The 24366-nt window shown below is 38.0% G+C and overlaps 1 protein-coding gene across 6 annotated transcripts in view; it reads left to right on the plus strand.

Moving 5' to 3' along the window:
- TOX (thymocyte selection associated high mobility group box) overlaps nucleotides 1-24366 on the plus strand; it is a 229060-nt gene that overhangs the window by 70721 nt on the left and 133973 nt on the right. Inside the window, exon 2 of one of the 6 annotated variants that reach the window (XM_080380401.1) lies at nucleotides 24246-24364. The exons of the other annotated variants lie outside the window; for them this stretch is intronic. Within the exon in view, the coding sequence (XP_080236527.1) occupies nucleotides 24284-24364 (81 nt within the window). The 5' untranslated portion in view covers nucleotides 24246-24283. The remainder of the gene's footprint in view (nucleotides 1-24245; nucleotides 24365-24366) is intronic. 6 annotated transcript variants of the gene reach the window in all.

Consider the following 24366-nt stretch of genomic DNA (forward strand, 5'->3'; position numbering starts at 1 on the left):
ACTTCCCAGATGCTTTTCTGTAGCTCATCTTCCCCATTTGATATTTATGACTTCATCAGCTCTTTACATTTTCTCCAAATTTACTGGGTGAGTGATAGAGATACTGCATAGCATCAGGTTGAGAACGTTATGCCTAGAAGCATTTCTGTTAATGATATTTCCCCATTTGCATTTCTTTTAGTGAACTGTCAGTTAGTAGGGTTTTGCTGTGTATTATGGGTTATATTGAGTCTGTACGCTGTTTAAAAAATGTGGAATGAAATCTAAAGGATAAGAGAAATACAACTATATGATGATGTCAATTCAGTCTTCACCAGTCAGGCTTGTGATGTCATGAAAAAAATATTTTTGGGGAAGACCCTTCTTCTATAGAATCAAAGTCAATGCCATCAGTTCACCTGCCCTTTTAGTATTTATTGTTGCAGCATTTAACAGGTTTTGATGATTTCACATTCAGGCTAAGGTGAGTCTTATCTGGTTTTATCCTCTTTATGCTTCTGAAATATTGATATGTTATGTTTTTTGTCCCCAGTCCACTGGAACTTCTCCAGTATTTTAAAATTTAGTTAAAAAAAATAAATCAGGGGAGGGCTTCAACATCTCCTGAGCCAATTCTATCTGAACCCTTGGGTATAAGCTCTCTGATCCAGTTAATTAAATGTGGTTTACTTCACTTTAGCTGTTTAGTAACCTACATAGTTACAAAGGAAATCACAAGTGTTTGGTTGTCACAGCAAATGATGAATATATCACATTCTGAAATATGTATTAGATTTACTTATCTTCTGCATCACAATTCATTATGAACTTTTGGGACCAGAGCTGTGCCATTGCCCAGATCTTGGTTCATGACTATTTAACCATACGGGAAATTATTTTTTTCTTCAGAGTGCTGGCTTCCATAATCATTGGTCTGCATTTCTAAACTGCTAATTTGCATTTACTTCTGTAAGCTTCCACATTTTCACTTTTGCCAGATATATAAAAGAAGAAATTGTTCCAACTACTTTTCCTCTCAGCTTGGGTGTTTTTTCACAAAAAAATCCTCCTTTCATGACTGCAAGATTTTTTTTTATATTCTGATTTTCATTATTCTTTTGCATTAAAATATCTACTTTGCTCAGTTTTGTTTGCAAGTGTCTTTAAAATTATTTGGGCACATTGACTTTTTACAGAGAAAAAATACGTCATACTTCTTGCACATTGTAATTGAAATTCATTTGTGAATGCTCTAACATAGGCCATCAGCAGTTTTAGGCAATGATCAGCTTATTTTTATCTGTCATACTGAGATCTGGTACGGAACGATTTTAAGTTGCTTGGTTTACTTTTTATGTTGGGAATAGATCTGTAATTTTTAGACATTCCGAAAATAATTTATCAGTCACATCAGAAGTCTACCAGCTTATGTCTTCAGAAACCTGTGTGATTTTCTACATATTTACATATACTTTTAAGTACTTTTTAGAGGCCTGCTCCTTCTATTTTTTCATCTGTGTCGGCAGCTATAGAAGACTTATATGGTTCTAAATCAAATACAACCTTCCTGAATTAGCTTGTAAGTCTGAAGTATGTAAATGATACCTTTAATGTGGAGGCCCGCGTTCTTGCTCTTCCTGGCTGTCTTTCCTATTTAGGTTTTACTGATAAGTTTCAGTCAAGTGAATTGTCATGCCAGGTTTCATGCCTACCAAATCATGTGAATTTTCTTTTACCAACACATAACTTGTTTTTAATTTCTCTTTGATGTTCCCAGAATAATTTATAGCTCTCCTTAGTTTTGTTTGTTTACAATGATGTTACTTTAGGTCTACACTTTATGGCTATGTATTAAGTAGTCCTTTAGCATTGCTTTTATATGCAAAGTTAAAGATCTTCAGTGTCTTGTTTTGAGGTGCAAGCAGAATTACTTAGAAAAGTCAGAACTGTAGAAGTTCAGTCTTGAGAACAAAACATTTCATAAGTTTGTGTTTCTTTTTTAACTTGTGGTTGTTATGTAATGAAGAATATATACAGACTCACTCTCTTTCTCTTCTCTTTGCTTAAAAGAGATCAAGGTAAACAGTTGAAGCAGAAGGAAACCAACTGTTTTTCCATTCACCTTATTATTGAGCTGTGGTTAAAAGAACTTCCTTTTTGGTACTATCAAAAGATCTAAGCTAAAACTTCAGTTGAACGTGGAGGAGAAATAGACTGTTTCAGAGATGGGAAAATACATAGAGACACTTGCCTTTGCCTAACAAAGGCTAAAAAGTATCATGTTAATTGTGTTTTCATAATTTTTCTAAATTACACATTGTAGTATGCATGGCAGAAAATAGAAGTGTTTATTTTTGTTCCTTAGCTTGGGATTTAATGTTGAAATTTTGATCTTACAAAATACATCATTGGTTATCACAGTTTGCAAATTTAGCAATAGTAGTTTAAAACAGAGATACTAAAGGAACTGGAAACAGGGAGTATTTTAGAAACAAGAAGTGTGAAGCCCTGCCCCAGTTTAGTGGAGACCAAAACTTCTGCTGACTTCACAGAGGCCAAAATTTCACTCAACGATTGTAACCAAATAAGAAAGTACAGCCAGCAGAGTATTTCTGTATGATTGTTACATGCCTCAGGAAGTATTACAAGGCATGAAACTAAAAGATGCATGAATTTAACCACCCGAGAAGTGTAATAATCACCCAGGGGTTGGAGGAGGGGGACTGAGTTCAGTTACAAAATTGATTTTTTTTCCCCTAAAACAAACATCCATTTGCTGGCAAATGTGGAGGGGAAAAGGACATCACATAAATCATAGATTTTCACTGGTGCTTGGGGTCCTTCAGTTATTCCAGAGTGAAGGAGGCACTGGACAAAGTAAATAAAGAGGTGGGAGAGTGGGACCTGGGCACCAAGTCCTCTACTTCTAGGTGTGGAGTCACCCTTTTACTGGGCAGTCCGTTTTTGGCATAATTAATCTGGGGGATTTGTTGTTTTGTTTTGGTTTTGGTTTGGTTTTTTTTTCCTGTACACAGCTTAATCAGGGAGGGAGGAAAGTCCCTTGTCATTTCTAGCCTTTTCCTCCCTCCATGCCCAAGAGCTAAGTAACAATTTCAGATGACAGTTGGAAATTATTTCTTGCTATCAGTGCTGCCTAATTTCACACATTTGGTCAGCAAGATTAGGAGTGGAGGTGTCCTGATTCCCTTTTTTCTGGGTTGAGAAAAGATATGCATTTGTGAAAAAAGCTGGGGTGAAGCCAGTGGTGCAAGGGAGGCCAGGTATCTAACGTTCGTTGTGACAAAAATAGGCTTAAAACGCCCACTTTCAATCTGACTGCTGAAGTTCATTTGTATAGATAGCTGCCAGTATCAACAGGCACTGGTGTGTGTGGAGAGCATGCGGTTAATCTGGGTTGGTGCATCCAAATGTAGTCATGGTTGCGTAATTTTCTTGTCAGGTTCAAGTGTTACATTTGTGGAACATCTTCTGCAACCACTCCATCATAAGGTTTTAAGAACCGTGTTCTGCATTATACTTTAAAATGTGCATAATCCTTTCATTATAGAGAAAAACCGTCATATCGGTTCAGAAATAGAGGAAAGCAGATGCTTAATTTTGAGATGTGCTTGATGTATCATTATTCAGGAAAGCCTTACATGATATACATAATATGCAGTATTTAATATCCACAAGTGCTTTCTTGAATAGAGGTGTTTTAAGCACCTGCTTACACATGTAGAAGTGTTTCATACATGTATGCATATATACCTTTTTTTTCTGTAAGCAGCCCTAGGGAGGGCATAAAACTGTTTACACATTTAAAGTCAAGCACATGCAAAAGGGATTCCAGGTTTAAGGTTTAATTTGAAAAATATAAATGTAAGGCTAAATTAAATTAAACAACTCTATTCACGTCATCCTAAGTAATTTGTATGTCTTCACTACCAAGAATTAATCTGAAGCTGTAATTATAGCATCTTACACAAGCATTTATCAACAATGATGTTCACTTGCCACTTGGCAGTCTTTGGTCAAAAAATGTTTCAAAGAAAATATGATTAAAATAAAGTCCAATACATAATTTTTAAAATATTCCCTGCAGAAGTGGGCTTTTTTTTTTTTTTTTTTTAAATTGTTTTGGTTTTTAGCATGGAAAGAAAACAGCTTTCCTGTTTAGCAAAGAGCAGCCCAAGACCAGCATGTTTGATTGTTATGGTTATACTACATCCACTAAAACTACACATAGAACTGCCTTTATATTTCCATACAGATTTCCTCTGATTTCTGCTTTCCTTCTCATAAACAGTCGTTTTTAGAAATTACCAGTAACAAATCTCATAATATGTTTGCCTAGAGTATTTGAGCACAATGGTTGGCCAAGATGAAATGACACAAATTTGTCAACAACTTGACAAAGCCCAGTTACTTTATGGGTATGGATGTAATTAATTAGTAGGTCATCAGAACGAAATGGTTTAGAAAAGACTATTGTAATTTTTTTGAAAAAAGCCATCAGCAAGCTGAGAAATAGCAATGCTCAGGTGTAATCAGCATTTTCAGTAATGGCCTTAGTGGTGGCATTGAGAGTGCGGGGGCTGGTTTGAAGTTAAATGACTAAACCCTTTATCCTCACCCTAGTTTTGGTCATGTTTCTGTGTTCTGGTAATTCTCTTGTCTAAAGTCACATATTTGCTGCTCAGGATAGATTTCCAAATTATTTCATTTTAGATGTCTCGCCGGTTTTCATATTTATACTCATTTTCTACAATGCATTTTTATAATGTCTGTTTTTATTTAAGAGTTAGTTGACTATTTTCTTCATTAGTACAGGGCAAGTGGAAGCAGTAGGTAAGGAGCTGCCTTTTCACATCTATGCTTTTCGTTGTCATTTTTTTCTTTAAAGTAATGCATTTACATTTCATAATCATAAACATGAAATTGAAGATGAAATCAGTTCTCGAAAGATTAATTCAGTCCTGCTCACAGCTGTGAAGACTGTGGAAATAAATATCATTTTGCAGTAACGTATTCCTGACAAAGGGCATAACAAAAGACTGATTTCTATTCAGAGATAGTGAGTATATTTATTTTGCATGTTGGGGGGAGGGGCTGTGGTCGACTGCTTGCGACCCTGACCTAGTTTTGTAGCTGCTTATTATTCAGCTATATGTTTAAGAAATCTCTGTAATTTAATTTGGCAACTCTTCTGCATGTCTGCACGTAGCAGTAGGTGCTCTTAATATTATTCGTGTCCCATGCTGAATCATATTTATTTAGGAAAAGGAATATCCTAATGCACTCATAACTCAGAAAGAAACTGTTAATTGTTAGCAGAGAACTGCCTGATTACAGACTGGATGTCTCGTCCAGGGCCCTGCCATAATTAGTAACCACTGTTGACATTTAGATTTAAATTGAATTTTCTTCTAATTAAACCCAGAGGGGGTTGATCCTCTCAGATGTACAGGTTAATAAAATTAGTCAGAAACTGTTAAACAGTAAACTGAATTCTCCAAGAGAGCTTTCCCAGTGTATTGTTAGGAATTCTGTAATTAATATTCAAAGGATTCAATAGATTTGGAGTTGTCCTTTTTTGTTTTGGGTTGCATCTGGGTTTGTTGCAGTTATTTCTTTAATTAGATCTGTTTGCTTTTGATATCTACAGTAATACTAATTTCCATCATGTTTGTGCATATGTAATTATAAGTGCACTGTTCATCCATACTGTGCAACTGTTATGTGTAATAACAAGCTGCTTTTTTTTTCTGGGCACATTCAGTGAATAGTAATCTGAAAACTAAAAGCAAGTGTGAAATGAATTTTAGGAGTATAGCCTAGACTAACTGCTGTCTGTTTGTCATCGTCATACAAATGTTAAAGCTGCCACAGGGTCATTTACTTCTTTATTCATCATTGTTTTTTGCTGATCCTTCCCAAGCTTTTTGTTTAAATAGGATTGTGGGTTTTTTAAATGAAATATAGATGCTTGTATTTTTCCTATTGCTTTTTCAAGTACCATCAACTGGATTGAGATCTTAGCCTACATGAAATTAATCTATGGTTTTGCTTTCTTGTCCTGCTCAAAGATTAAGAAGTTAAGAGTATGAAAACTATAGAGCATGCATGCCAGGAAGTAGCAAGAGTATCAGTGATGTGAGAAAAAGTAGAGTCAGAAGTGTTATAATAAGAAATTTAAACATTAAACCTTGAGAATATCAGATTTTTTGCAAAACTGCTCTGTGTGAGTAAAGTTTCTCTAACAAAGATCTCATAGCTGAACTCCCTTGTGGTTTGTCATAGCTCATATGCGGAGGAAATGCAGTAAAATATTGTTGAGCACTGAGAACAATTTAGTACCAGTTCTAAAAACTTAATACCAGTTTTACAAACAAAAGTGAAAAATGTATTTTACCATTTAATGAGCCTCATGAAAGTTATGGTTTTGGTTTAAGCCAATTTCAGAGCCACTGTAACTTAAAAATAGAGGGTTTAGAGAGACACAGAATGATAAATGAAAATGTATAAGGAATGCTTTCCTGAAAGATATCTTGAAATTCATAAAAGTTGTTCAATACTATTGAATTGAATTTACTTCCAAAAGGAATATCATTTCTGTCCCTTCCTCCTTAATCATGTAAGCCAAACAAACAAAGAAAAATCTAGATGACCTCATTTTTCTTGCTTAGTCTGGCTAAATTAATTGGATTAGGTAAAGAATGCTTTTCTCACTCAGAATTGGCTTCAGACGGTACAAAACCACTAAAAATGTATGGAACAATTCACTGCACTGGTGTACAGCACCAGGTAAATTCCTCCTTTCTGCAGGTTTGTTCTGCGGAAATCACAAGGCAGATCAAACCAAAGTGGCTGAAAATGTCAGGTCCAGAACTGCAAATTTTAACCCATTTAAAAGTGTTGTTCTAAATGAAACTTTAACAGGAACAGTTTGTATGGATAACAGCTTCTGGATTCAGGTACAGTTCTCAAGAAAACATCCAGCTGAAAAAATCTGAGTAAGAACAATAACACAGAAAACATACCTCCTTAGCCCACAGTCCAATCAGACTCTTTACACTGAAAACAGACTTAATATTGCTATTGATTTTTCACCAAAAGTGTCTACTATGGTTATGGGCAGCAGTTCAGCTGAGATCAATAGGTAATTAAACCCTCTATGAGAACGCAGTCTTAAACTGAATTAAACTAAACTTTTGCAGTGACCAAATCACATTATCATGAAAATATACCCCAAAGTCTCACAAATTATCTGTAATCACCTCCAAGCAGCCATAAACTCAGTCCTGAGTTTGACAGCGTAGTAGCCATATTACATGGAAACTGAGCTTCCACGCGTGGATGGGAATATGCCAACCACGGTCATTTTATGAGAATGGGAGTGTCGTTGACAGTGGTCTTAGATTTTTCCCTCAGAATCAAGTACAAACTTAACCACTGGTAGCGGTACGCATACAAAACTAAAATTTGTTTCTCGTACAATTTTTAGGTAATGAATTAGGACTAACAGGTTTTCAACATCTTGACAGCTAGGCAGAGCTGCTAATAGAAGCAAAAGCAGATGTGTGATCACTGTGCTTTTATTAAACTATGTACGTCTCATTGGTGCCAGCAGGACACCAATAGAGAAAGGAAAGAAAACAGCAGTTGCTGAAGAAGCCACTGGTGTGCCCATCAACTTTGGCATGAAATACTTCAGGTCAACCAACAGTAGTCAGGAAACGTAAAACTGTCTGTGTTTCCTAGTTTACAGACAGTGTCAGCAAAATGCAGACTTAGCAAAGAGAAGGCTTGCACTGCGTTAAAGGCTTCTGCCAACTGAGTAAGGCAGGCCATCGCCCGCTGCAGCTGGGCAGCCTGGAGCAGGCGCCCGGTCTGGGGGCTGTGACCTGGCTAGTGTGGGGCATGGCATCCCATTTGCACATAACTCAGCTATAGGGAAGCCAGGGGTGTGTTAACTGGGCTGGATTGTGAGAAGCCTAGATCTTCGCTCGTACAGTCACAGCAAATTACAGATTTCAAGGAGAGAAGTATTCTGTTTGCATGGCCATATGTGATTGCATGAGGAAATGTGCTGAGGCGATGCCAAGGCTTTCTGGGCTTGAGAAAAATGGGCTAGAAATTGCTAAAGACAAATAGCTGAGGTTCGTTCGTGAGCCTTTCACTGGAAACCATACTTTCTTATTGCTGCCTGTAGATGTAGATCTTTGAACCTGTTGCAACAATATAAAGAATCGCTTTTGTTACTGTTACTTGTTCTTACTGTCTAAGAATGTAACTTTTTCCTTCTTTCATTTTTCCTAATGGTTTTGAGAGATGGAAAATTAAGTAAGTATTCAGTGCATAAACTTGTTAGATACAGGACTGTTTTCGAAGTAATCTTTGGGGCTTTTTCTTTGTTTGAGATGTCATTTGAGATACTTAAGTTCTGAAGGAAGTTTGGGGTTTTTTTCCTGGAAAGTACACAAATACTGCCACATAAATGTAAGATCCAAACCTCCCTCAATTTACCTGTTTCAGTCAGAAAACCACATACTAAATCATCTGCCCAAGGATTTTTATTATGAAAAAATAGTCAGTACCGACAGTGTTCTTTATCATCCAAATAAGAGGATGAACAAATGTGGAAGAGGCGTTGTAGTCAGTGCAATAAATTTTAAAATTACAATTAATCTGTTAATAATGTTTCTTAGTGTACATAGTGCCTATGTTAATGCTTGTATTGGAAGCGGGCAAAGAATAGGCATTATATTGCATACCAGCTCTTGTATTTCAGATGTGAGTTGTCTGTTCCCCAGGTGCTCCAAGTCAGCTAATATTTTCTATGTTAGGTAAAATATTTCCTCAACTGCAGATTTTTGCATGAAAACTGAGGAACGTGTTCTATATTTACTCTTTGTTTTAAACTTTCATTTATGTCAGCAGGAGTTCTGTGTATAACATGAGGACTGTACATTTCTCTAAGTACTTGTAAGAAACATTTTTTGTATACTAATAGATTTGACACATAGTAATTTGTTTTTCCAGTTATATGATAGTTCTACCAATGCAGCAACAAAATAGGAATAATAAAGATAACCTGTAATGCTAGATAAATTACATTTGATATACCTTTTGCTTTTTATCCTCTATTTCACACCACCAGTACATGATGGCTCACTCTTCAGCCTTTATTTTGTCATTGAACAAAATACTTGTGCAAGTAAGTGCATTGGCCATGATGGGATTACTTGCATTGGTTAGTTTTCATGGGTAGGAGAAGACTGCCCAGTGTCGCCGTTGGCCTTTTGTCACGCAGCACTGAGTTCTCCTAATGAAGGTGGAGGGGAGATTTTCCTGAATAATTGGGATCTGGAGTTCATGCAGAAGAAAAGGTACAGAGTCTGTTCATTCAGTTTTTCTCTGGCAGAACTGTTCCCCTTCCCCAAAGAAGTTTTTTTTTTTTTCAGAACTAGCTGCAAATGGAACAATGTGTAGAAGAATTGCTCCTCCATTTTACTGACAGGAGGATTTTCCATGGAACAAGTTTGCAAGCAATGAGGGACTCAATAATGCAAAGTACCTCTGCCTTATTTTATGAATTCAAAGATCATTTTTAGTGTTGCATATTAGGAAGGGACTATGGAAGCCAGTGACATTACAGGATTTATTTTTGTAGCCTAAGTAGGTGAGTTCTTTGATGCTTTTGCATTTTCACAGATCCAGTGTTAGATGGAGATTCCAGAATCACTGAGGTGTCTTAAAGATTGGTGTTTCTAAATTCATTCAGCCCCCATCAAAGATATTTAGCAGCCTGTTACAGTCTGAAGCATCTAAATTTGGGGAAAATTGGATATTTATGGAAATTGTTGAAGCAGACCTACAAAATCTTTTGAAACCCATCCTTCTAGGAAAGTTTTCTGGAACTATAAAGTGGAAAGAACATAGGTATTTTACTTTAAGAATGACATTGGGACTGTCCCTTGTGAAAAAGGGTGATTAATATGCATTTGTGCCATCTAGTCAAATATAGAAACAAACATCCAAACATATGGTAAATATTTTCAATGAAAGTAAAAGAAATTTTGCAATACTCCTACTGGTTCTGATAATGTTAAATTTATTATTTGAACGTTTTTAAATAACCAGTTACAATATATAAGACATCTCTTCATTCTTGGCAGATAGGCAGAGAGGCAAGGCATATATGGAGAGATATATATGTTACTGGAATGAGTTATATAATTAGATTAGCTTTCAAAAAAGTAGGCTATTTATCAGGTTAATAAACATTTTCAGGTATGGACCTATCCTGTTACACAATCATAAATGAAACGGTGCTTTCTTGGCTGTGTAGTTATAGGATGTCTGTGCATCAGATGTTTTGAACCTGCTGAGTGTCCCCCTATTTTTCCTGAGTTTCAGTGAGAACTGAGAACACTTTGCATGTCCTCAAGAAGCATTCAGCAGAGGAGCAATTGGAAAGAAAAGAGACACTTCAGTGGAGAGAGATAAGATCTGCTTATCCGCTTTTATGTGCATGTGTGCACACACACATGCGCCTTCATTTCCTTTATGGTTATGTATGTGTATGTGCGCATGCACATGACAGATCAAGATTTTACATGAAAATGTGTGAAAAAATGTTGCCTTTCTAATCTTGCTATGAGCTAGACCATATGACTATGTTAGAGAGTTGGAAGGAACCTCTGGTGCAAATGTCTGAAATCTGATTTAGCTTTCTAGGCTTCTTGGCTGACAGCACAGTGTATTTTGGGAATCTACAAGCAAGTATTTAGTAATAAAGATATACTAAGTGGAGTAAGTTCTGGACAGCAGTGCAGCTGAATCCCTCAAGTATATTTTCAAGAGCTGGGATTTATAAAGTCCAAGTACAATGGCTGTAGCATGCAAAGGCTGTAGAAGTTTCATGGGTAGGGAAGGCAAAGTCAGTGGGCAGTGTACATGATAGCACATGCGGGCAATACTGTGCTATAGTGCGTAAGAGTTTGCAGTCAGGTGTCGATCACTAATGCAGCAGAATACGCCCTATGGCCACCAGTATATGGTTTGAAGAACAGATAGCATGTTTGGCCATAAAACACAGTGACTGTCCCCGGGGTCAGTTACAGGTAGAGCAAACAGAATGGATGTTTCTGACAGCAGCTTGGGGTAGACGGTACTGCTCATGCTGTACTGGCTTTGGGCATATTTCCAGGAGCACTCCTGAAGTGAACTGTTAAGGGCTGTGTTTCTGCAAGTTCACAGAAGTAGGTATCTGACGTAGCTATTCAATTTGCAGCTTGGGGATGACTTCCCATTTGCAGCTTGAGGATGACTTCCCAACTCCATTAGAAGGTCTGTACACCTGTCTGGTGAATAAATGAGAGGTGATGCTAACATTTAGAATATGGCTTATAGAAGTAAAATTCAAGAAACAGTCAACTACAAGGGAAGGGAGGATGATAAAACATCTCATCACATTCATACTAAACTCACAGTGGGACCAATGCATTTAGACTGTTTTAAGAACTGATTGTTGTTGGAAAACTGTTAACTAATCCACTAGAAAAACTTTTCTGCATTAGTAAGATTGTCTGAGTGAAATTCTGTGTGAGAAGGCTTCTTTGATACTTCTAGTGAGTGCATGCTTGTGAAATCGGTTCCAGGCCGTCTAATAGTCTAATGGTGAAATCCTGGACACTGGTCTTCCAAGTACAAGGCTCATGTCCTCAGCAAAGGAGGCAAGCACAGAGAATGTCATACAAGTCTTACAGTAAAAGAAAACAAAATTGAAGGGAGTGAGATTTTGTCCTTGTGTATGTTAGGAAGACTATGCAGCCTGGAAATGGGAAAAACTATTTCCTGCTCAGCCTGGCCTTTGGCTCTTTAATGTATTGTTCTGTTGTTGCTTTCTGCTTTCTAGCAGTTACCCATGTGTGGTATATTGCAAGATCATTACGTCACTTGTCATGGTGATGTGTATGTTCCTTACATTTTCATTAACTGTATAAATGTTTTATCTCTACTGCAAAAGCTTATACTAAATACTAGTAGCTAAGAAAATTCACCTCCTTGGGTTTATCATGTACAAAAAAATATTTAAATCCTATTGCATGTTGTGATCTCTTAGGTGCTAATAATAACAAAATATGCCACCTGTGATAGTCATGTTCTCACTTCAGAACTAAATGAAGTAAATCACTGAAGATTTGAACAACTGTTTTAGTACTTTATGCAAACTGAATATTGGTTTGAATGCTAATCAAGTTGACAAAGTAGCTATAGGAGGCAATTTTGCATTTCTTTCAAGGAAGGATCAAGATACTTGATACTGTTTTCTTTGGTAAGGAATGATGCATGGAAAAATACCTGGTACAGTGATCCCTGCTGTCGGTGTTGAGAAATGCATATATACATTCTTTGTTAATGTGAATGCAGATATGGTGATACTCAAAAAGGATTTTACAAGTATTTGGAAACCATTAAATATAACTTATGACTTTTTCTTGTATTTTCACAATTTGAAAAGGCAAATTTAAGACCTCAGAGTCTCCACGAAACATTGCATGGGAAAGGGCGGGTTTGGGAGAGCACTTAAAGTTAGTGCAGTGAGGGGTAAAAAAGATAAAGCTGGAGAAAATTGCAGTTGACTGGAATCAAACTGCACTAGTTGCTTACAATTGATTGTGTGTTGTTCAACCACAAAGATAAATTAGAACATAGAATACTGCAATAGAAAAGTGGTTTAGATGTCATAGAGACAGTATGACTATTTTTATCTCTCAGTTGTAAAACATAGCCTACAGTGGCTGAAATGACATTGAACTGTTTTTCTCTTTGATGATTTACAGCCTGTGTAGTGCATTTGTAGGAGCAGATGTCACGTTTTATGTATCTGAAAGTGTCAACACTGATGACTTATGTCTGAAGATTCGGTGCATGAATCAATAGAATGTAGTGATTTCCATTTCTTAAAAGAGTTTTTCCGACATAATAAAAAACACATAGTGAATTTTGGTCATTATAATGCTACTCTTGAACTCTCTTCCCTCCCTCCCCCCTGTATTTTACACTACCAGGAGATCGTTATTTTACAAAATCCACTTCTCACCCCATAAACGCAAATAGCTATGGGTAAACTGTCTTCTCTTTTGCTTAACCTGTTTAATTTGGTGTACAAAGCACTTCATTTTATTTTAAGAAATTAATAATAAAAAAATTTGGATACATTGATAAAAGAAAATGCATCAATGTTATCTTACTAAGAATTATACCAAGCAAATCTAGACAGATCTCATCCCCCCAGCCTTCTCCTATATTTCCAAATGATACTGTCTGAAAAATTTGGGAAAAAATGCTTGTCATCCTATTAAAACAAAAAGTCAAATTTGCATTTAAATGGAAAATATATCAAACATTTAGCATCTGCAAACCTGGAAGTTTTATTTTATTCTTAAAAAAAAAAAAAAAAGCTACATAAGTTTTTAGTTCACGTATGTGCAATATTCCATGTGTGTAAAGGGATTTCTTTATGTAGTCACGCCCTCACAAAATCATATGAGAAAGTACTAGTTTAATTTAATTTTTTTAATTCTATATGTGGAGAATCTACCAGTATAAGCAGGAATTTATGTGGAAATAAAGGACAGAAAATTGCTTTTTAGAATTATATTAATACTTCTGCATTAAAAACAATGAGCCAGATGTGGTCTGTGCAGGTGTTGGGTTGCACATCAAAGATTTGATTGGAAAATGTCCTTAAAAAAGAGGACTTTTTTACATTTTCCTAATTCTACACATTCTACCCAGGAAAACCTAAGCTGGAGGACAACAGAGCCTAAAGTTCAAAAATATGTATGAGTTTCTACAGCAGGATTCCTTTTTCTTATTTTGCACCTCGAGTACTTCCACCAGAGCAGTACCTTCACAGCGAGTGTAAGTTTCTTACTTCAGGCATGTGAGAAGGGGTATTATGGGCCCTGACCTCTGGGTTTGACTCCATCTGCTCAGCCAGTCTGTTCTGCAGCCACACGTGGGTTTGCAGACTGCAGAGGGTTCGAAGGGATGCTTCTGGAAAGGCAGTATGCTTCTCAGTTTGCTATACGCAGAGCAAAAGTCTGAGTATAAAGGAGATATTTCATGTCTAGATCTCAGCTGGTGACTCCTACCTATATTAGTTCATCAGAGTTGTCTTCCACAAGGGAGAAATGGAGTGTGGTACTGTGATCTCAGTTTGAACTGAAGGTGGTTAAATTGTACAAGGAAAGATGTGGTGTTTTTAATTTTGGGAGTAGATGTGTTTGCTTTTCAGTCATTGTCATAATACGCACGGAAGCTAAGAGTTTTCCTGATGGCTGATTACTGTATGATGTCACATGTAATTGCATGAACAAATTTTCTCATTCTCTGCAGCAGTGTGGCTGTGGATTATTGGTGTCAAAAGTGCTGCCTAGCACTGCAGGAGATCAGAGAAACTGGTAGAGCATTTCTTCACATTTCCTCAAACCTCTCTATTGCAATTCACTATAACATTAATATACTGACAGCCTTACAGAAACAGGAGTTACAGTAAGGATGCTGAAATAGCTATGCTACAGTGCATTTAATAGCAGTGGTAATTATTACCATGGAGCTCCTGTGTCGTGCTAAATGTTTAACAGGTTCCTGCCCTGAGGAACTTGCAGCCTTCATGGTGCTCATGACAGACGGGCAAAAATGTGATGCAGCTTCACACAGAAAGTGTCAAATTCCTACAAGCAGAACATATAAATTGTTTCCTCTGCTATGCCAGGTCTTCCCCAGTCTGCCTAAGGTATCTATCATTAGCTGGGGCTTGATCCTGGACAAGCTGAGCTTGCACAGTAGCAAGTGCTGAAATAAGACCTAGCTGAAGAATTATCCTTCTGATTCTAGACCTGTGTTTCCCAACTTCAGTGCTGTAACACAGATGCTCTTTCCTGATTTTTTATTAACCTTTATAGACATCACTGTGGATTCTTCCACAAAAGCTTGTCCTTTTTAATCAAAAATGTCTGCAAAGAAGTTGAAGGCCTGGAAACCCAAATATGGTGCTTTAGAGATATTTGGAAGTTAAAGTTAATGTGCTTTGTATACTTGTTTGTATTTCTGCATTAATCTCAGAACTCTGAAGTCCAGTTATCATCGTACACTTTCTGTTGTCACCAAACTTGGCTCATACTGGGAGATGTCTTTCAACTAAGAAAGTCGGTTGCCTTACCAGAGTTGTGAAACAGCACCTCCAGCAATCACTTCAGTGATTTTTCCAGTTAGGAATACATATTTTCTTTGCTAATGGTTGAAGTTTTCTAAAGGGAGAGGCTGTGGCTTGGTTTACACAACACCAGGCCTGCTGGCAACAGACAGGGCACACCTGTCTCAGAGGGAAAAAGATCATTGCACAGGAATTAGTAGGGCTTATTGAAAGAGCTCTTAACTATGGTTGAAGGAGGAATGGGACAAAATTGCTAGAGATAAGCCTGAGGGCAGCAAGCCAGTGTTTGAGGGATGGTATGCTAGTGACGTCCTTTGGTCTGCTGTCTCAGTGAAGGTAGCAGATAGAGATCCAGGTGGCAGCAACGGCACAAGAGTTACTGATGTGTTAAGAAACCACAGAAGGGCCTGAGACTGGCCATGTAGGAATTAGGACTGTTCCCCTAAAAAAGGTGGCAGAATCAATAGCCCAAATGAATTGCATCTACACCAATGCACACAGCATAGGCAACAAACAGGAGGAGCTGGAATCCATTCTGAAGCAGGAAAACTATGACACAGTTGCCATCATGGAAACGTGGTGGGATGACTCGCACAACTGGAGTGCTGCAATGGATGGCTATAAACTCTTCAGAAGGGATAGGCAAGGAAGGAGAGGTGGTGGGGTAGCCTTGTATGTTAGGGAGTGTTTTGATTGTCTAGAGCTTGATGATGGTGATGATGGGGTTGAGTTTTTATAGCTAAGAATTGGGGAAGGCCACCAAAATAGATATCAAGGTGGGAGTGTGTTAGAGACCGCCCAACTAGGATGAAGAGGCAGGTAAAATATTCTATAAGCAGCTAAGAGAAGTCTCACAATCACTAGCCCTTGTTCTCATGGGGGATTTCAATTTAACAGCTGTCTGCTGGAAATACAGTACAGCAGAGAAGAAACAGTCTAGGAAGTTTCTGGAGTGTGTTTAAGATTGTCTTGGTTTCAGCTGGGATAGAGTTAATTTTCTTCCCAGTAGCATGGTACAGCGCTGTGTTTTGGATTTAGTAGGAGAACGATGTTGATAACACACTGATGTTTTGGTTGTTGCTAAGTAGTGCTTACCCTAAATCAAGGACTCTTCAGTTTCCCATGCTCTGCCAGTGGGCAGGTGCACAAGGAGCTGGGAGGGAGCATAACCAGGACAGCTGACCCAAACTAGCCAAAGGGATATTCCATACCACAGAACGTCATGCTCAGTATCTGAACTGGGGGGAGTTGGCTGGAGGGAGCTGATTGCTGCTTGGAGACTAGCTGGGCATCGGTCAGCAGGTGGTGAGTAATAGTATTGCACATCACTTGTTTTTTTCTTGAGTTTTATTGAGTTTTATTCCTCTCTCTCTTTTTGTTATCTCCCTTTTCATTACAATTATGTTTAGTAGTAGTATCAAATTTTACTTATTTCAGCTATTAAACTGTTCCTATCTCAACCCACAGGTTTTATCTTTTTTCTGATTCTCCTTCTCCCCATCCCACTTAGGGAATCAGGGGGAGTAAGTGAGCAGCTGTGTGTTACTTGGTTGCTGGTTGGGGTCAAACCATGACAAAGAACTTCCTGACAGTGCTGGTGCGGGAGCCAAGTAGGGCAGGCACCCCACTGGACCCGTTATTTGCAAACAGAGAAGGACTTGCAGGTGATGTGATGGTTGGAGGCCGTCTTGGGCATAACAATCACAAAATTACAGTTTTAAACTCTCAGAGAAGTAAGGAGGGGGGTCAGCAGAATGGCTTGGACTTCTGAAGGGCAGACTTCAGCCTGGTCAGGAGCCTGGCTGACAGAGTCCCATGGGAGGCAGTCCTGGAGGGCAGAGGAGTCCAGGAAGGCTGGGCATTCTTCAAGAAGGACACCTTACAGGCACAGGAGCAGGCTGTCCCCATGTGCCAAAAGACGAGCCAGCGGGGAAGAAGACCAGCCTGGCTGAACAGAGAGCTTTGGCTGGAACTCAGGAAAAAAGGAGAGGTTATGACCTTTGGAGGAAGGGGCAGGCAGCTCAGAAGGAGTACATAGATGTTGTGAGGTTATGCTGGGAAAAAATCAGCAGGACCAAAGCCCAACTCGAAGTTACATCACTACTGACATGAAAGACAATAAAAAATGTTTCTGTAAATACATTAGCAACAAAAGGATGGCTAAGGAGAATCTCCATCCATTATTGGATGCAGGGGGAAACACAGTGACAAAGAATGAGGAAGAGGCTCAGGTACTTAATGCCTTCTTTGTGTCAGGCTTTAATAGTAAGATTGATTTCTTCTCTGGATAACCACCCCCCTGAGCTGGAACACAGGGATGGGGAGCAGAATGAAGCCCCCATAATCCAAGAGGAAATGGTCAGAAACCTGCTACACCACTTGGACACTGAAAGTCAGCACACTCTCCCTTCTTTACCAAGGAGATAGGAGACCTTCCAGTGAGTATTGCTAATAAAGCTGAGCATTTCATGATGTTTGTTATTACTGTAAAAAACAGAAAAGTGTAATCTCACCAGATTAATGTATGCAATAACTCAGTATTTGTGGAATCTGATGTTTAGCAGAGCTGGGGATACAATTCAAATGTCAGTCACTCAGGCACAGGGTGTTCACAAAGCTGTTATTAATGTGATCACACTAAATTTGTTTGAGACTCTCCACCCCCCTCAAACTCTTGTCTTCATTATTTGGCAGATAGTTATATAAAGTAGTAAAACATATATTTCACCTCCCTATATGGATTGATCTGCACACAAAATAAAAGTTCAGTTGGTTTTACTATGTTTTTCAAATTTCTACTATAGTGAGGAGAACTGTGGTTCTAGATTCAGAGAAGGCTTGTTTGCTGTAAAGGCTTGAAGGTGGTAATAAATCGTTTCCTCTTCTTTGAGCTGATTTTATAGATTAAAATGTCATAGCTACATAAGAGAATACTATTTTTCTGCTAGACTTCTGCCTTACACAGTGCTGAGCTGTGCAATGAGCACAAAAAAAATATTCAAGAATGTTTGTTCATGAAAGCTGAATCCTCTCTTGGGGTCTGCCACAGTGTGCCCCATCTGTATCCTAAGAGTACAGAATTCATTAAAGGGGATCATGGCTAGCCTTTCCAACACCATTTACTTCTCAGGGCTTGTCAATGACATTATTCTGGATAGTTTAAACAAATATTGTGATACCAGCTTTTAAGCCAGCTGTCTGTGAGTGTCTTTGTGAAGCATACTGAATAGCATCACCAACAAATATGTATTTTTTCTCCTTGACATCTTTGGATGGTCTGCTTTGTGATGAGACTAAACTAGTAAATTCATTCCTAGCAGTCTCAAAGGCTATTTAGAAATGAGGCTCAAACCATTCCATGGGTCTCATTCAGAGCAGCTGTAGCAGCAAGCTTGTGTGTTAAACTGGGGAAGTGCATAGCTCATTCTAGCTAATTCTAACTAGAACAAATGCGTGGCACAGGTAGAGGTACAAAGATACTGCTGTAAATGAGTTGATGATTGAATGAGTGTGTTGGATGTATCTAAATTGTAATTTACTCCTCATGGTCCATTTTGGTTTGGGACCAGTTTCCATTTTCAGTAAAAAGTTTTTTCATGGAAGGAAAATAGTATCTTTTCAACACTGTACACAAGAACGACATTCTTGTCATTCCACAGACTAAATATTAAAAAACATATTTTGCACTCTCAGAAAAGTAGAGCTGCAAAACCAAAATGTATTTTACAGTACATAATAAGTTAATTTCAGTTTAAATTAAAAATGTATTAAAAGTGATGAAGAAATTAATTGCATACTTTTCAAATTGCTTAAATCCAATTTTTCTGTACAAAGAAAGAAACTGAAAATACTGTAATAGTTGATGAAAATTTAGAAATCCACACAATTTGTCAAGAGTATGTTCATAAGAAGTTTTTGTTATGGAGGCAAATGCTTCCCTTGTTTTCATTGGCATAAAATATATGAAAAGTTTAAAACTTTGTTATTTGAGATTGAATGTATAGTGTCAAATTCCAGAGTTATTTTGTATTATTGAGCCCAAACATATCAAATTCATGAAATCTTGGGGATGTGAAATGAGCTGATTTACAAGGTTCTGTAGCTTATTAAATTTATGCATACTATTCTGTTTTTCAGCATGTTTCATTTATACAGGAGAGACCCACTGTCATATTTTTATTTCTAAAACTTAGCATGAAAGTCTGTATTTTCATGATTCAAACAGAAAAAGTATGAAATATTTTTAAATAATTAAATATTTTCATCCCTAGCAGTATTGTGTTTCTGAGCAATGAAACTGTCCTTTTTCATTGCCCTAAATGCAATTTTTTGTAGAGAATATTAAGTGGAAAGCAGATTTAGGTTTTTAGACATCAGAAAACCTACTCAAAAACTTGGTGTTAAAACATTCATATAATTACATCATGATGCATATTTCCTAGGCGTAGTCTTGAGTGGTGAGATGGTATAAGGGAAGATCCATATTTCTGTGATAGCTTATAACACTGCAGAGCCACCAGAGTGGGTGGCAAGTGTGCCTTAACTTTACTGCTCTTTGTAGAGCAGTCAACTAAGCTACTACAGGTACGCTAACAAAAATGGCAGCTTCGGGTGAACAGGTCTGTGGAATGAAACAGATGGTGCCAAGGGCTGGCATGGGCTTGCTGCCTTTTGTTGGTGCATTTATTTTTTGGAGGTGTATGACTTTGTATCAGTTCAAATTTGACTGGTCCCAGAGAGGTAACACTCATTAACAGTTGCAGTACATCTGGCAGTTTTGTTTCATCCAAAAGTAACCTGTTTGTCTGCTTCACAATAACTTTATACTGAGAAATTGCTATGAAAATACACTTCTCATCAGAGTTTAACACCAAAGTAAACAAATCCAGTGCCAACCTGTGGAGAAGAGCAATGAAAGTGAAGTAGGAGTTAAGGGGAATTGAATAACTAATGTATAACTTCTTTCTTTGTGCTCAAAAAGTTTGGGAGGAATTCCTGATGCTTTTGCTGGAATTGCAGCAGACTGGCTTACTTTGTAACTTGTATTGTAACATCAAGTCTTGACTCTGTGCTGCCATGTACAGCTACTACGTGGAGTAGGACTAATCAACTGTAGGACATGCAGTGTTGCAGTTGCAAGAAAGATTTGTAGGACATGCAGTGTTGCGGTTGCAAGAAAGATTTGTTGGACAGCAAGTGTTCATGTTGAAGAATAATTCTTCCAGACCATCATTTATTTCAATTGTTGCAGTTTGTTCATGTTTAAGGATTTGGCTTTCTTAAGAGAAAAACAGAGTAAAAAAAAAAAAAAAAAAAAAAAAAAAAAGATTCAGCAGTTTTATGATAAGCCTTTGGAACTCTCTAAGCATTAGTCATTGAGTTTCCAAATAAATGTTTTATTATTAGTGCTTCCTATAATATCTCTAGCATTTGGTGGATACCACTGGTAACTTACGCTGCACAGTCTCAAAAGAGTGTGGGGTGTTGGGAAAACCTAAGCTTACCTAGAGTTTAAAGTGGCAAGGAAGGACAGCAAGAAGAGCTTCTGTTATTATTGCCTCAGTCCCCACTGACAAGATCTCCTGCGCTTTTGAGCCTAGAGACAGGATTCAAGGAAGAGAAGGTTTACCAGCAGTGGAAGAAGATCAAGTCCATGATCTCTTAAGAAATTTTGACTCACATAAATCCATAGGATTGGATAGAGAACATCCAGGATGCAAAGAGAGCTGGCGGATATGATTTTGAGGTCATTCTGCATTGTCGTTGTAGGGTTGTGGAGATTGTAAGAGATTCCCAATGACTGGAGGCAGGCAATGTTCTAACATCTTCAAAAAGGGTGAGAAAGACTACCCAAGGAACTACAGGCTGGATAATAAAATAATTTTGGTTCCTGAGAGAATCATGGTATGTGTCCTCTCAGAAACTGTTTCTGCACACATGAAAGAGAAGGTGCCTGGGAATAGCAGCATGGATCTCCCAAGGGTCAATCACTCCTAATGATCTGTTTGCCATCTGTGGTAAAATGACTGAATCTGTGGATGAGAGGAGAGCAATGAATCTTTGACCTTGACTTCAGGAAGGCTTTGGCACAAACTCCCTCATCATCCTTGTATTCAAGCTGAGGCATTACAACCTATGTGTAGGAAACTGGCTGCCTCGTCAGGCTCCGAGTGTAGCAGTTAATGGTTCATACACTGCCTTGAGGCTTATTACAAGCAGAGTTCTTCCGGGGTCTGTCCTGGGACCTAACGTGTTTATTATCTTCATCAAAGACCTGGAGAAGATGACAGTGTACACTCTTGTCAAGCTTGGAGATGACCAGAAAGGTCAGCTGATATGCTTGTGGGCAGTGTCACCACCCAGACGCACCTAGATGGGTTGGAGGAGTTGTCCAACAAGAACCTCATGAATTCAAAAATGCAAAATGCAAAGTCCTGCACCTGGGCTGGACCAACCCCTGCGCTGATGCAGGCTGAGGACTCCCTGACTAGGGTCTGATTGACTAGGATGCTACTGAAAATGGTCTGGGTATCCTGATGGTCAATGGGCTGAACATAAGCCCAGCAATGAGCTCTGAAGTGGGCAAGACTAATGGCTTCCTGGGATGTATCAGCAAGCCTGTAGCCAGTAGATCAAAGGATGTTATTATTCCCTTTTCCTTTATACTCATTATAGCACAGAATAATTTGGAATAACTTGTCCAGTTTTGGTCTCCTCAGTACAGAAATAGTTTGTAAACTGGAATAATTTCAATGGAAGGCCACCAGATTTGTCAGGGAAAGATCTAGGAACCAAGATTCATTCAGCCTAAATAAGAGGTGGCTTTGGGGTACCTAACAGCAGCCCCCCAGAATCCACAAGGGAATTTCTGAGAAGGCAGGGCCATGTTTTTAGTGAGGTGCACAATGGGTAGACAAAGTTTATAAATTGAAGCATGGGATGTTCTTACTGAACAGACAGAAAAGAAAATTCTCTGTGGGAATAATTAAGCCCATGTAACAAGTTAACTGGAGATACTGTGGAATCTCTGTCCCTGTAGGTTTTCAAGACTGACCTGATCAAAGTTCTGAGCAACTTGATCTGAGTACAGTGTTGAACCTACGCTGGACAGGAGGTTGGACAGGTACCCTGCTGGGGTCCTTTCCAACCTTAATGTGTCTGTGATACTACCCCAGACAAATCTCTACAGGTTCTGGGAGACTGCCACCCACATTTTGTATTACCAGCACTTCATGAAACTTATGTTAGCTTCAATAGTTGGAATAATTAAATATCGTCGTGAGAATTTCCAAGAGCCAGTGTGGACATTTCTGAGACTAGTGACAAGAAAATACAGTGGATTTAGGTGCCTCGCAATATCTTGCTTCAATCAAGTAGTTGAGTCAGTAGATTTTCTAGCTGAAGAGCTGAGTGACAGCTAGTAATCCAGAGCTTCTTGTAACATTTTTTTAAGTGATCATTACTAAAGGAAGCTATTGCAGTCTTATTCAGTATATGACATGAGTAAATTGCTGAATAAATAATTGTTCTGGACATTCTTCAAATAAAGCTTATGTCTGGATCAATAAGTTATTCAATAACTTAACTCCATATAATTTAGATTTTTAACTATGTTTTTTTATGAAGTGTTTCATTTTAGTGTTCATTCTTCAGATTATTTTCTGCTCTTTCTAACTGTTAGAGCTGATTAGTAAGGGTGCTTTCGCTAAAGGATTATATTAAATGGCCATGTTACAGTTATGCAGTTTACCTCAAAAACGTTATGCAAAAGAGAATCTGACCCCTGACCCTCCATATCGGTCTTGGAGGTGGAGCATGGTGTGTTCAGGCAGCAAGCAAGGTCTGTACTACTAAATAGTCCTTTGTATGCCTACCGTGGTTGCGGCTGTTGTGTGTGCATTGTAAAAGGAGGTGGTGGGATAGCAAGCAAAGCTCCTCTTACTCCAGCTGGAGTGGAACAGGAGCTGCAGTGATGTTAAGTTGAACACTGTAGGTCTATTTGCAGTGCTGCAAAATAGTATTTAATATTACCCATTGTTCTGGCAGACATAAAAAATACTTAGAAATGGCATAAACTTTCAGTTCTACACTGTCTTGCTCTTTTTAGTTTTCATTCTATTTTGAACATTGTTATTTCTCTTTTGAAAACATTGTATGGAATGATTGTCATTGGTAGTGATGCAGGAAGACAAAAGACAGTTTTCCTTTCATTGACTCTGTCGACCATACAGGCTCAAAATAGCAGAGATGTTGTTTTGATTGGTAAATTGAGTAAGTTTGACACAGGAATGAGAACATAAAAGTGTGTACAACTTGATTTTTTTAGTGGTTATGTACATATATACACTCCAGAGAGCATATATGTTTTAGCTTTTTGTGGACTGCCTTAAAAACTAAGCGTTTTTTGATTTATGGCCAGTTACCTGCTAAACAACATCTGTAGGATTTTGACAGAGTTAATTGTACAAATCTATGACTGAAATGGATGGTGGTAAAATGCATGATCCTGCCTGAACTTGACAATGTTGAAATCTCTAATTTGAAGCCAAATGTTATATGCAGAACTTATTGGAAGAGTAAATTTATCTTGATTTATTACTTCTTGTGAGTTAGCAGTTCCATCACAAATATTTTCCCTTTGTATACTTGTCAGAATAATTTCCTAGTGAATTTAACTTATTTTCCCTGTTCTTTGCTGCTTAACTATAAATTCTCACTCGGTCATTTGAGTTTAGTTTCGTATGCCATCCTTTCCATCTGAACAAGTTGTTTGTACACAGTCCGCTTTCCATGAGTTTTAGTTTAATTTTCTTCCTGTGCAAATCTGGTTAATCTTCTTTCCATTCGAGGTCTTATCTGAAGTCCATAGAAGTAAATGTGGGAGTCTTTCCAATCATTTAGCATATGCACAAGATGCAGAGATATTTTCTTCTCACTGCTGTAGCATTGAACAGATTCATGATCTGAGAGTACTCTGGTAGCATTTGGCAGCAGATTTGAACACTTCTTGCTAAAAAAAAAATTTTTTTTGTAGATTGGGTGATCCAGATCTAAGGGGCCTTGTCTGCAGTCATGCCAACAAAGTTATACTTCACAAAGTTGGAGATTACTTTTCTTCCATTTCAGCTAATATTACATCTTCAAACACAAGAGGT

This window comes from Falco punctatus, assembly GCF_963210335.1.
Source record: "Falco punctatus genome assembly, chromosome: 3".
NCBI classification, from domain to species: Eukaryota; Metazoa; Chordata; class Aves; order Falconiformes; family Falconidae; genus Falco; species Falco punctatus.